Source organism: Macaca thibetana, chromosome 7 (genome assembly GCF_024542745.1).
Source record: "Macaca thibetana thibetana isolate TM-01 chromosome 7, ASM2454274v1, whole genome shotgun sequence".
Classification (NCBI taxonomy): Eukaryota; Metazoa; Chordata; class Mammalia; order Primates; family Cercopithecidae; genus Macaca; species Macaca thibetana.
Window position 1 is genome coordinate 156490861 of NC_065584.1, and position 14071 is coordinate 156504931.

General features: G+C 53.7%; 1 protein-coding gene across 1 annotated transcript; it reads left to right on the forward strand.

Annotated features, from left to right (window-relative positions):
• Positions 1–2411: 2411 nt before the first annotated feature.
• Positions 2412–11366, forward strand: NR2E3 (nuclear receptor subfamily 2 group E member 3). Its single transcript, XM_050798188.1, has 9 exons — positions 2412–2512; positions 4357–4745; positions 5356–5482; positions 5639–5742; positions 5833–6054; positions 6212–6387; positions 7269–7515; positions 7891–7996; positions 10623–11366. Exons 1-9 carry the CDS (start codon positions 2412–2414, stop codon positions 10753–10755), a joined length of 1605 nt encoding a protein of 534 aa, XP_050654145.1. The 3' UTR covers positions 10756–11366.
• The last annotated feature ends 2705 nt before the right edge of the window (positions 11367–14071 follow it).

Consider the following 14071-nt stretch of genomic DNA (forward strand, 5'->3'; position numbering starts at 1 on the left):
GAACCCAGGAGGCAGAGGTTGCGGTGAGCCAAGATCACACCGCTGCACTCCAGCCTGGGCGACAGAGAAAGACTCCGTCTCAAAATAAATAAATAAATAAAATAAAATAAAAAAGAAATCCTGGAGGATTTGTTCCTGGGACCCAGTATTGTGGCTGCTTGTCCCAGACAAGAAGCCAGAAGAGCCGCTCCCCCTAGAGAGGCTAGGACAGAGGATTCCTTGCCAGGGCCCTGAGGGTGCAGAGATAGGTCTGTCCTGCTGCCTCTGTCACGCCTTCTCACTCCACCCCCACCCGGCCCAGGCATCCTGGGAGTCAGAGGAAGTTGCTGACCTGTCCCCTGGGGGAATAATTGTATTAGTGATAAGGTGGCCTCTGGCAGCTTAGTCAGCAGATTCAGGGCTTTGGGCTGAGTAATCCTTTGGCGTCTGCCCCAGCAGCTGGTGATCACAGATCGGGGAGACCCCCCCAGCCCCCAGGCCCTGCTGGGCTTTGGTTTCCTCTCCCCCAGCACAGTGCACAGGGCACGGCTCTGGCTGGCCTGACCTGCCAAAGAACCCAGGGCCCGCCTCAGAGAGGATTTCGGCTGGCATCCACGTGATGGAGTGACAGAATACAGTCAAAATAAACAGCGTAAAAACGGGCAGGTCAAACACTGCAGGGGGCTTTCATTTGGATGGGATTAGGTTTCTTGTGTGGCTTTGCTTGTTTTGTTTTTGCCTTTTTAGGTAATACATAGCCACTATAGAATATAGGGAAATACAGACAAGTTTGAAAACAGATTCTCTGTCCATTAAGTGCCTTGGGATCCTCATCCCCAGCTAACCTGAAACTCTAAGCCTGTTCCCTGGAATCTTCCATCTGGATGGAGGAGAGAAAGTTGACCTGGAGTGAGGTTCAACATAAGGACAAGATCTGCACCCGAACAAGCTCTCCCTCAGAGAGCACAGGCGGCCTGAGGAGTCAGGGCAGGCAGCCTGGAGGAGGTGAGCCCTGGACTGGCCTTCAGGGATGGGAAGGGTCTGGGCAGATGGAGCAGGAGGGGCAAAGCCAGCCCAGCTCAGCGGCCACCCCTGTACCTGCTGCCCCTGAGAGAAGGAAGCGCTCTCCTCCAACAGCCCTGCCCCTGCCTCCTCCCTTCCGTCTACCCTTTCCCCTTCAGTTCACCTCCTTCAATCCCACCACAACCACCCAACGGGACACCATCCTACCCATTCCAGAGTGCATGAAACTGAGAGGCAGAATAACTTCCCCAAGCCCACACAGCCAGGCTCTGAGAGGAGGGGTGCTGGCCCCAGCCTGCCCTTAAGCCCTGGCTCTCTGCAGGCGGGAGCAGCCCCTCCTCTCCTGCCGGCTGCTGCCCCCTCAAGCCTGCAGGTGTCTCTCCAGAGAAGCTGGGGATGGGGCAGGGTTCGAGGTACACCCACCTCACCTCTCTTCCTGGCTCTTTCTCCTCTGTAGCTCTCATTTTAAAAGGAACCACATTCCTGAAATATTTTTCTTTAAATATCTCAATTTGTGAGAGAAAAGAAATCTTTCCTTAATGTTACCCCCCCTGCCACCCCTCAGCCCCATCTCCTTCCCTCATAGCCACGCTCCCTCCCCACCACCAGGTCTCCTGAATCATGTTCCCTCCCAGGGCACCAGCTCCTCCTGCTGCTGAAACTCAAGGAGACGGCTGCCCCTCCTGGGAGGGTGTCCTGGGGCAAAGCCGAGTGTGGTGCCAGGCCCAGTCCGAAATCCTCATGTGCATCCCCAGCCTCCTCCACCACTCACTAGCTGTGTGGCCTGAAGCAAATTACTTAACCTCTCTGACTCTGTTTTTCCTCACCCATGAGTTGAGGCTAGTAAGGACAGCTCCTTTACAGGGCTGCTGTGAGGTTTAAAGGATCTGTGTAAGAATTCAGCATGCTTGCTTTCTGCATGACACGGAACACTTGCGTGGTGACGCCACCATTGCTGATTCCTCCTCGTCCCTGGCTCCCGCGACAGTGCAGCGCTGTCCTGAGTTTCCGTCTCGTCTCTGATGCACCTTTGTCATCAGCTTGTCCTTGGCTGCTGGTAAGACACCAGAGTCTTAGGCCCTTGAGCTCAGCCTTAGGCATTTTCAAACCTGCACGCATTTGCTCCAGGCAGCTCCCCAATCCTGGGGTTACTACCTTTGTGCAGATAAATTGGGGGTGGGTTGGTCTGGGGCATGTGGAGCTGGACTCCACAGTGGAAGTGATGTGAAGTGGCCGTGGAAGCTGTGAGGATGTGTGAGACTGCCCGAGGAGAGACCGGGAAGGGCTGCTGGGACCAGCCTCTGGGTACGTGGAGGCGATGACAAGTTCAAGACAAAGACCCGTGTTGTAGAAGAGATGGGAAAAAGCGGCTTCGGGAAGAAGGCAGTGGCCAGTCCAGTTCATGGAGGATGCCCTCAGCTTCGGTCTTAGGTGGAGCTGGAGACCTTGTCCTGAGGGGCTTTTTGGCAGAGGAGGCAGGGAGGGGTGAGGACGGAGGAGAGGAGGACAGGTGAGAGCACCCGGCCCGGTGGCCTCGATCTTCTGAGGCCCCAGAAAGCGGATTACCCTGCAAAGCCCCTCGAGCTGACTTCCCAAATCCCCAATTGTGCTTCTCTGTCACAGGGAGGGTTAACCCCACTTACATAAGGGCTAGGCCCCGCCCCCTGTCCCCTTAACTCCGTGATCCTTCTAGAAGCTTCACACTCTGCCCGCTTCCCCTTGGGGTCTAAAGCTGGACCAACCCCACCCCAGCTCACCCAGAGGTGAGCTCTGGTCTGCTGGGAACAAGTGGTCCCTTCCAGGACAGCATAGGCTTTCAGCTCTGTCCCGGGCAGAGAGGGGGCCGGCAGGTGGGGCTGGGGGCGGAGGAGCAGGCAAGAAAAGGCTGCTGAGTGTGATCTTCTCAATAACCCCAAGAATAGTAACAGTATCAACTGCACGCACCATTTATTAGGTTCTCACTGAGTACCAGGCGCTGAAACATGTTTCCTGAACCACTGTCTTTAGTTCCCCAACTATACCCATAGGACAGGTGCTTTCCTCATCCTGTTTTACAGGTGAGGAACTGAAGTTTGGACAGGTTGAGTCACTTTCTCAGGGACACAAGGCTGGCTGGTGATGGAGAAGGGACTTAAACCTGGGTCTGCCTCTGCTCTCTCCACACTCCCTGCGGGGGCCCGGGGCTTGCTATAAGACAAGGATGTCAGATAGGTTCCTCCTTCCCTCTCCTTCCCACAGGAGCAGAGGCATCGCTGGGCCTGAGCTGGGAAGGCTGGGCCTGGGGGCAGTGCAGGGGCTGGCGTGGCGAGAGGCCGGCGGAGCTGTGAGGCTGAGTTCGGGGTAAGGGGAGGCCTCCTGAGAGCCCGTGGCCAGGCTTAAGGTGGGTATGTCCTCACCGGCTCTTGTCCTGCAGGCCTGACTCTCAGGCGGGTGAGGAAAGAGCCTGCCAGCTCCTCTTCTGCTCCCTCACAGGCCTGAAGGAGACCCCCCAGATGGAGCTCCGAGCCTCTTTCCTCCAGGCCAGCCTCAGACCCTACGGGGGACAGTTCTGGGAGCATCCTCTGTGCCAGGCGTCTGGGGACTGCTAGCCTTCTGGTGGGGGCCGGATCCTCAAATTGTGAGCCTGAAGCAGTCTCTTTCCAAGGGATTGTAGTGAGAAACTCGGGGGGCAGAGCCAGAGCTACCTAGGACCCAAGGGGAGTGTCTCAGGCAGGACCCGCACAGGCACAGGCACACACACTGGCCACACACTTGCCTTCGGACGTGTGCCAAGCAGCTCAAAAGAATTTAAAGTCCAGCCAGGCACGGTAGCTCACGCCTGTAATCCCAGCACTTTGGGAGGCTAAGGCAGGCAGATCACTTGAGGTCATGAGTTCGAGACCAGCCTGGCCAACATGGCAAAACCCCTACTAAAAATACAAAAAACTTAGCCAAACGTGGTGGCAGGCGCCTGTAATCCCATCTACTCGGGAGGCTGAGGCAGAAGAATGGCTTGAAGCCGGGAGGCAGAGTTGGCAGTGAGCTGAGACCACGCTACTGCACTCCAGCCTGGGTGGCACAGCGAGACTCTGTATAAAAAAAAAAAAAAAAAGATTTAAAGTCCTTGGGAGAAGTGGAGTCCATACATCTCTTCAAGATGTGGCATGGAATGGTGAACATCTGAGCACATAGGGCAGGAGGGCCCCGGGGGACCTTGGGCAGCCCAGGAACCAGCATGGGGTAGCAGGACTGACCGGCTCCCAGGGCACCTTGGTAATGCTGCAGGTGTGGCCGACTGATCCCCTATGGAGACAGTAAAGATTAAGAGGATCATAAACTGCATCCAGCGGCTGCCCCGGGAGAAATCTCCTCAAGCCAGAGCCTCTGCTGTGAGGGGCTTCGGAACCTTGGGGCAGCTCCTGAGTTCAGACAGAGTTCAGGCAGGAAGACAGAGAGGCGGAGACCCATAGAGAGACACAGAGACAGGGAGAGAGGCAAAGGCAGAGGGGGCTGCCACGGAGAGGTAGGAGCAGAGAGAGAAGAGAGACGGGCGCAGAGAGACAGAGGTTCATGGACTGAGGTAGAGGCTGGGCCCGGCTCAGCAACCCAGGCCTCCCACAGGCAGGCAGAGGCTGCCCTGGAACCCACCAACACCAGACCAACAGCTCTGATGAGCTCCACCGTGGCTGCAGCTGCGCCTGCAGCTGGGGCTGCCTCCAGGAAGGAGTCTCCAGGCAGGTGGGGCCTGGGGGAGGATCCAACAGGTATGGCTTCTCCTGGAGGTAGGGTCAGGTCTGGGCCCTTGGGGAGCAGGGTAAGGGCCAGAGGTTCCCAGGAACCATGGAAGGAGCCAGAGCAACTCAGACCCAGCCCCACCGGCTGTGGGCAAGGGTGGGGTAGCCTGCGGGCAAACCCAGATTCCTAGAAACACAGTGGGGTGGGGAGGGGGGTTGGGGGCGGGCAGGCTGCAGAGCCAGGACAGGACAGCCCAGCCGATGGGGAAGGAAAGAACAGAGAAGCGCCCTTAGGGCTTAACAGCCCAGAGGTCCCTAGTGGTGTTGACAAGAATGTTTCTGTGGGAGGACGCAGCCTGAACCCACCCACAGAGAAGGGATGGGAGCTGGGGAAGTGGAGCCAGGGCTTGGACTCTTGCTGAAAATTCCACTCAGGGAGGAGAAAGGGCAGGGAATGGGGCTGGGGGCTGGGGTGTGGATGCACAATGAGGGAGACACTTCTCCGGATGGAAGAGTCACGCGTGGGTTCGTTCAAATGCGGGTGGACGGGGCCCGAGGACTGGGAAAAGGACCTGAGGGACGGAGGGGAGCGTACGGCCCTGCCCCCGCCCAGCCCTGCCCCCTGCCCCCTGCCCCTCAGGCGTGAGCCCCTCGCTCCAGTGCCGCGTGTGCGGAGACAGCAGCAGCGGGAAGCACTACGGCATCTATGCCTGCAACGGCTGCAGTGGCTTCTTCAAGAGGAGCGTGCGGCGGAGGCTCATCTACAGGTGAGGGCGGTGGGCCCTGCTGGGCTCCTGCCCCTGAGGGGTTCTGGAGGGGTGAGGGGGCGTTCAGGGGAGGAGGGGCTTGGGCAAAAATGTCCAAAGCCATGGTTCAGGACCTGGGAGGGACACTGACCCCCGGGGTCTCGTCTTCGCCTGCAGGTGCCAGGTGGGGGCAGGGATGTGCCCTGTGGACAAGGCGCATCGCAACCAGTGCCAGGCCTGCCGGCTGAAGAAGTGCCTGCAGGCGGGCATGAACCAGGACGGTGAGGCAGGGCACTGGCCCCGGGGGACGTGACAAGAGATGGGCAGCGGGACTGGCTGGCGTGTCGTTCTGACCCTTCCTGCCTCCCCAGCCGTGCAGAACGAGCGCCAGCCCCGAAGCACAGCCCAGGTCCGCCTGGACAGCATGGAGTCCAGCACTGAGCCCCGGCCGGAGCCCCTGGTGGCTCCCCCGACCCCGGCAGGGCCCAGCCCACGGGGCCCCACGCCCATGTCTGCAGCCAGAGCCCTGGGCCACCACTTCATGGCCAGCCTTATAACAGCCGAAACCTGTGCTAAGCTGGAGCCAGAGGATGGTAAGTGGGAGAGCGGCTGAGAGCACAGCAGGCTTGGCTACCCGGGTCACAGTGGGGCTGCAGCGCCTCGCCTTGATCCTCACTTCCCCGGGCCCCAAGCACTCCCTGCCACCTCCTGAGAAGCAGATGCTAAGATCACAACCTCCTCCTCCAACAGCTGATGAGAATATTGATGTCACCAGCAATGACCCCGAGTTCCCCTCCTCTCCATACTCCTCTTCCTCCCCCTGCGGCCTGGACAGCGTCCATGAAACCTCAGCTCGCCTGCTCTTCATGGCCGTCAAGTGGGCCAAGAACCTACCTGTGTTCTCCAGCCTGCCCTTCCGGGATCAGGTACCGACCGGCCTGCCTGCTGGGGAGCTAGCCTGGGCTAGGGTCAGGCGGCCCACTCGAGTCACCCAGACAGGGCACACACATCCCCATGCCATTATGAATGGAGGTGCACACAGCTTGGATGGTGATGGCTGGGGACACACACCTCTGAGCCAGCAGTGGCTGGGGTGCATCTCAGGGATGGTGACAGTGGGGGTGCATGCATCTCCGGCGCAGGGATGATGGTCGGGGTGCACCCCTAGGAGATGATGGTGGCCAGGGACCCACAGGGCCCAGGGTCTTCTTATGTTCTGGAAGACCCTCAGGCCCTGCAGACATTCTGTGGGTGACAAGTGACCTACACACCCTGAACAGCCTGAGTGGCTGACTCTAGGCCCCCTTGGAGCACAAGTGCCTGTGACTTCAGGGCTTGCATTTTAGTCCAGTCTCTCTGGCTCTGGGCCATCCCTCTCAGCTTCTAAAGGGCAAGCAGATCTTTCGGGAAAGCCAGGAGGAGAGGCACGAGGAGCGTCTGAGGCCCTCAGCCAGTCTGTGTGCTGGGGTGGAGCAGCTCAGAAGAGTCAGGCCACACCTCTTGAATACACTCAACTTAGGACACTCATGAGGCAAGTCTCTGAGGCTGCCCAACTCCAAATGGCTCTGGGCGTTCCTAAATGTCCCAGCTGCAGCGCTGGATGGAACCCAGTGTCTCGGATGGTAGGCAGCTGAGCCAGATGGTGCCAAATCCCAGAGCTCTGGGCCCCTGGCTGATGTCAGGAGAGCATTCTTGAGTCCCAGGACAGCACTTCTATTCCTTGGGTGCCTGAGATGGTGGCAGAGCCTCCAGACTGAGCCAGAGAAGCTGTGTGTCTGCCATAACAGGCATCCCTTTCTGAGCACAGGTGATCCTGCTGGAAGAGGCGTGGAGTGAACTTTTCCTCCTCGGGGCCATCCAGTGGTCTCTGCCTCTGGACAGCTGTCCTCTGCTGGCACCGCCTGAGGCCTCTGCTGCCGGTGGTGCCCAGGGCCGGCTCACACTGGCCAGCATGGAGACGCGTGTCCTGCGGGAAACTATCTCTCGGTTCCGGGCGTTGGCGGTGGACCCCACGGAGTTCGCCTGCATGAAGGCCCTGGTCCTCTTCAAGCCAGGTAGCTGAGTCTCTGTCTAAGCCTTGAATGGGAATTCTGGTGACTTCTCTGTGCCTCTCACTCTCCCTGCACCACCCACATGTGTGCAGATGTGTGTAGGCCTCTATCCGGGGGGCGGGAGGAAAGGGGTGAGGCTGGACTCCCTTCTCCTTGGGGCCACTCCTGGTTGACTGTGAGGGGACAGGGCAGGCTGGGAGCCCCTGGGAGACCCTGAGCCCCCACCAGAGCCCCTCGTGGCTCCCCTGGCCCTGGCAAAGCCCACCCCACAGGACCCCACGCCCATGTCTGCAGCCAGAGCCCTGGGCCACCACTTCATGGCCAGCCTTATAACAGCTGTAAACCTGTGCTAAGCTCACTGGTGCTGCTTCTCCCCAGAGACGCGGGGACTGAAGGATCCTGAGCACGTAGAGGCCTTGCAGGACCAGTCCCAAGTGATGCTGAGCCAGCACAGCAAGGCCCACCACCCCAGCCAGCCCGTGAGGTGACCTGAGCATGCGCCCACCCACTCATCTGTCCCTGCCCTCTCTACCCTTTCCCCGCCTCTCCCACACCCTCCCAGGGCTCACTGATTAGACAGCACAAGGGTCTCAGTTCAGCGGCACACAGCAAACATCTACTGTGTCCCAGGCATAGTACCAGGTCCCGGGGTGGGGACCAAGATGTACATAAGACAAAGCTACTGCCTTCCAGAGACAACCAGCAGTGACCGCACTGAAGATGCAAACTGCCCTAGTCAGGTACTGAGGGTTGCATGAATCTGCAGGAGACAGAGACCCTTTGGCATGGGAAGCGTAAAGCAGAATTGGGAGGGACTTTGGGGAGACAGGGCTGGACTTGAAAGGAAGAAATCTAAAAGAAAACATCATTTGCAAAGGGAGAGAGGGGCAAGCATGATATGTTGTTAGGACAGGAGCCCACCTTGAAGGTATAACAGGTGCCAGTGAGAAATGGGGAGAATAAGCCAGAAAAGTACGCCAGGACCAGTCCATTCAGGACTTTGAATGCCAGCCAAAGGCCACGTCTGACTTGGGAGGCAGAGAGCAGCTACTGCAGGTTTCCGAGCAGGAGTGTGTCATACACAGGGCTGGACCTCACGCAGACGGGCATGGCCATGGGTACAGAGGATACTACTGGGAAGGGGGTGGCAGCTACTGCCACCTTCCAGGTGGTTCCATGAAGTTCTGATCTTTGGGCATGGCCGGGGGAGTGGAAGGGAGACTCTAGGAGTTGGAATAGGTCAGACCCAGTGTTTGGGTGAAGGTAAGGAATGAGGGAAGAGGAGCTCTTTGGGAGCTCTTTGGGAGAAGAGGAAAAGGAAAGCCAGGAGGAAGGACGGTTTTGAGGGAAGCCAGGAGGAAAGACGGTTTTGAGGGAAGATGATAAGGTGTTTTGGAGGTGCACTGAGCATCCTGTAGAGATGCCAAGCACATGGATGGCCCTGGCTAGGTTTGGAGTTGAGAGTTGCTGCAGGCTGAGTGTCGCTGGGTGAGGGTAGGGCAGGAGCCAGTGCTCTGGGACTATGCTGTTTGGCCCAGCATGGGCAGTTGTCATGGAGCCTCAGCAAGTTTGGAACACTTGGCCTTCAGGCATCTACTGGCTATTTTAGACCATGTTATCTGCATTCTTTGGGGCTCCCAGCAGTTTCTTTCTGAAGAAGTGAGCTAATATGGGCATCCTTGCATCATCTCTAGTCCAAGAAATGATTACAAGGAGAAGAGGTAATTTCCTTTTAAGAAAAGTCACAGTATACGAAGTCTATGCCACACGGCACAGGAAGATTTGTGCTGCTTATGAGCATAGGGAGAACGCTGCTACTACTAAGACTTGACTTAGCATCTGAAGAAGAGTGGGCATCAGAGACATTCAGAAACCAGCAGCCTTTCTCTGCCAAGTTTCTGTTGGAACCAGCCCCCAGAGATGTCCTGGCATATTGGTTATGCGTCAAATTTCATAATGCTGGTTAAGATTTCCTATGCCCCTTCTATAGTGGTTCATTGCCTATTACAAGCAGAATTGAGTGTGAAGATAGTGGTTTGGGGTTCTCTAATCCAGCATATTATTTCAGTTTTTAAAAACTGCAACGCCCAGAAGAAACACAATTACCATCGCCCCCTGATATGCACACAGACACCAAAGTGAACTTCCATGAAGTAATTCCTACCCTTACCTTGTACAATTTACCTGATATTTCTCTTTTATTTGTTTAGAAAAGGCTGATTGTGACCCACTGAATTTAATTTCAGACCCACTAAGTGGGGCAATACCTGCAGTTTGGAAAAAACATTCTCTAACTGACTTTATAGTTATGTCTTCTTCCTCCCACTCTTTAGATCAGAAAAACAGAAGCAGGGAAGGCAGATGGGAGGGGTATATTACTTGCTCAGTGCTGCTCACTTGGCACTAGCAAGAGAAAGGAAGGCCTTAGGTTGGCAGAGCAAGTCCAGCAGATCACTGAGTGGTGGGGAAGGTTTCCCGGAAACTCCCGGTGAGGGGAGCTTGGGGCTGCCCAGTGTGGAGTAGCCTCCTTGATGCTGGGCATTGACCCTGGCCATCAGACCTACCCAGGGAAGGTTTGGTTCCCCCATCTGTCTCTTGGGGCTTCACCATCTGTCTTTTGTGTTGTGGACTCCTGTCTTAGCAAATAGTTCTTTTCTTTTCTTTTTTTTTCTTTTGAGACGGAGTCTCGCTGTGTGGCCCAGGCTGGAGTGTAGTGGCGCGATCTCGGCTCACTGCAAGCTCCGCCTCCTGGGTTCATGCCATCCTCCTGCCTCAGCCTCCTGAGTAGCTGGGACTACAGGCGCCCGCCACCGCGCCCGGCTAACTTTTTGTATTTTTAGTAGAGACGGGGTTTCACCGTGTTAGCCAGGATGGTCTCGATCTCCTGACCTTGTGATCCGCTGGCCTTGGCCTCCCAAAGTGCTGGGATTACAGGCGTGAGCCACCGCGCCCGGCCTGAATGCGGCTTTTCGTCGAAATTCCTCCTGACCTGCTCTGGGGACCTCATCTCTCCTCTGCTTCCTCCCTTGCCTTTCCTGGGAGGGCACTGCTCCAAGGACTAGTGCTCAGAAGCTGGTCGTAAAACTGATGGCGTCCTCTCTCCTGTTCAGGTTTGGGAAATTGCTCCTGCTCCTCCCGTCTTTGAGGTTTATCACTGCGGAACGCATCGAGCTCCTCTTTTTCCGCAAGACCATAGGGAATACTCCAATGGAGAAGCTCCTTTGTGATATGTTCAAAAACTAGTGGGGGTGGAGGTGAAATGTTTCCAAGCACTCTGGAGAACAATCTACTGAAATGAAACATTTGCCTACTCTTTGCCCCAGAAATTCCTCGTAGGTGTGTCTACCCAGCAGAGATGCCCACTGAAAGATATTGTAAGAATATTCATAGCAGCTTTATTCATAATAGCCCCAAATTGTACATTGATGGTAGGATGAATTAACAAATTGTGGTATATTCATATAATGAAAAATAACTTAAAAAGAATGAATTATGGATACATGTGGCAACACAGGTAAACTTCACAGACATAAAAGTTGAATGAAAGAAACCAGGCAGAAGTTCCATTTATGCAGAGTTCAGGAACAGGCAAGACTAATTGACAGTAATAGAAGTTGGAATAGTGGTTACTTCTGGGTGGCAGGGGATTGATTCAGAGAGGGCCCATGGGAGCCCTCCGGTATACTAGAAATGTTGATTTTGATCTGGGCAGTGGTTTCACAAATGTATTCATAGGTAAAAATTCATCGAGCTGTGCACTTTACTGTATTTTGTTAGACCTCAATAAAAAAAAAAAAAAAAAAAAAAAAAAAAAAAAAGAAAAATGAGTGTTGTCAAGGCTCTCCCTTTGAGGACACTGAAGGAATGAGTGCAAGGTCTTTGAGTTCCCTCTGGGTTCCACTCCAAGTCAGAGACCAGGTGCAATGAATTCAAGCCCAGTGGATCTCCCATAGAATTCAACCATCCAGCTTCTCTCCAGATGGCATCCCATCACCCGCAGCATGTCTCAACCTTTATCTCCTATCTCCCTCATCTCCTTCCTAAGTAAAGGTCAACACCCTGCAACTCAACATAAGGCAGCTACAGGTACTTTTTGTGAAAGGGACTCTTCATCACTTCTTAGGTCCTTATGGAAAGATACAGCTCAGACAACCCTCATCATTTTATTTTTCTTTTTTTTTTTTTTTTTTTTTTTTTTGAGACGGAGTTTCACTCTTGTTGCACAGGCTGGAGTGCAATGGCGCAATTTTGACTCACCACAACCTCCGCCTCCCAGGTATAAGTGATTCTCCTGCCTCAGCCTCCTGAGTAGCTGGGATTGCAGGTATGCACCACCATACCCAGCTAATTTTGTATTTTCAGTAGAGACGGGGTTTCTCCATGTTGGCCAGGCTGGTCTAGAGCTCCCGACTTCAGGTGAGCCACCCACCTTGGCCTCCCAAAGTGTTGGGATTACACGTGTGAGCCACTGCACCCTGGCCAAACTTAATCCTTTTCGAAGATAGACCCAGATGACTGTGAAAATAATATTTTAACACATTAACATAGATCAGGCAATGCATATATTAATAGCAGGCAGTGAGCTGGGCACTTTTAAAATTGCTATTTAATCCTCAGATTAACTCTGAGGGAAGGGCTAATTTTCTCCATTTATAAATGAAAAAACTGTTTAGAGAGGACTCAAACCTTGGTGTGACTCTACCGAATGCTGCTTAAGTCTGGCACTGCCTCTTTCCCACTCCCCCTTCACTTTTGGAATGAAAGACTGAACAATTCTGTCGCATTTTCTGCCTTCAAAGGATAAGCGCTTGAAATCAAGACAGAAAGGGTCATGTGAGAAGTCTGAGCAATCCTAGGGGTTCCCTGTCCTTTGGCTTGTGTTTGAACTCCCTTAGCTGACAGAAATGCCCTGTCTACTCAGGAACTGAGAACAGCTAGGGCTGTTGCCAGAAAGGAAAGAGTATGGGAAATGCTACCCAGCTGAAGCCCTTCTTACTTCAGTCCCCAGACTACTTCAGATTCTCTCCAACTTTTGAAAGTATCAGAGTGGCCTCAGTTAATCCAGTCATCTAATGCCTATAATGCCATTATACAGTCCAATTCCCTATCAAAGGTTTTATCCATATGAGCTAAGGCCTGAGCAAAGCCACCTTAGTAAGACACATGGTTGAAATATGACATGACCAGTCCTGCATATTTATCTTACAGTTTGGCTTTGGGGGACATGGTAAGACTGCAAAGGTAGCCTGCTGAAGTTCACAGGCTAGCATCTGGGATGTGTGAGTACAGCACATCTACATTGGGAAGGAGATTTGAGGGCTCTCCAAGAAGAAGTCTTGGAGAATTAGAGGAAGTACATAAGCTGGATTGTCTGCTGTCAATCTGGCATCAATACCACCCCCTTCCCCACTTCTAAGGGCTTTTCTTCATTGCAGAGATGCCAGGAAAGAACTACATGTCCCAGAAACCCTTTCTCCTAGGACTTGCTAATGAAAGGCACTCACAGGACATTTTTTTCCCCCTAATGCCAAACTGATTAAATTTGGCATTAGGAAAAACAGAAGCCATTTTTCTTTGGAGACACTGCAGCCACGTCGTGGGAAAATAGATTTCACAGCAGCCTCCTGGCTAGAATTGCACTAGCTTCCAGGCAAGCTCTTGAGAACTCTGGGACTTTTAGCTGAGATTTGTATTGGCTTTCTTGACCTGTGGGAGTATCTCTGACCTTTGTCAGATCCTAATTTCTGTACTAAGTCCATCTCACCTGGAATACAAAGTGGCGTCTGTTTTCCTAATCTGGTGCAGCTCTCAGCATGTCTTACAGACAGGAATACAAATTCCTGTCTGTAAACCACCTAGGATGACAGCCATTATTCAACTTTTTGTTGCAGATTGGCTCTACTGAAATTCTGATGAGTAATGGCTTTTTCATTGCATATAGGGTCCTTATTAGAAGAGAGAATTCAAAAGCTTTTTTTTCTTCCCTTAATGCCAATGTCTTTGGCTATGAAGCACCACAGAGGTAGTCCCTGTGGGACTATCTGGGCCTTTTCAAACGAAGCTAGTTTTTAGATTCACAAGACACTTCTCTACCCACAAGGGGATATTTCAAGGTAGGAAGGGCAGGGGAAGACTTAAAGATGCCAAGAAGTGCAACCCGATAGTCAACCCAGGTATTGCAGATGACTAGTCTCCATCTGGTGGACATCACTGGTGTCCCCCACTAGAATGCAGGCTCCACAGGGCAGAGATCTTTGTTCACTAATGTACCCTAAGCACCTAGGACAATGCCTGTGGGCGATACACTCCTTGACTGTGAGTCTGACATACCTACAAGATTCAACAGTCAGATATTACATGTACCTTATCTACTTTCACGGTTCTATCTCTGGCTCTAAGACACCGTACTGCCACCGATTCTAGGGGCAAAAGCAATTTTAAAAAACAAACCAAAGCTCTGGTCACTGTATAACTTGCCTCTCCTTATGTACCTTTCTGTTCTCAGGTCTTTGTCATCACAATAGTTGTCGACGCCGTAATCTCAGGGGCAAGTTTTAAG

Bases quoted from the DNA above. Each gene is read 5' to 3' on its own strand.
- NR2E3 (XM_050798188.1), top strand. From the start codon at position 2,412: ATGCCCTCAGCTTCGGTCTTAGGTGGAGCTGGAGACCTTGTCCTGAGG. The intron at 2,513-4,356 runs GTGAGAGCACCC...AATCTCCTCAAG, and splicing joins GACGGAGGAGAGGAGGACAG to CCAGAGCCTCTGCTGTGAGG. The intron at 4,746-5,355 runs GTATGGCTTCTC...CCTGCCCCTCAG, and splicing joins CCTGGGGGAGGATCCAACAG to GCGTGAGCCCCTCGCTCCAG.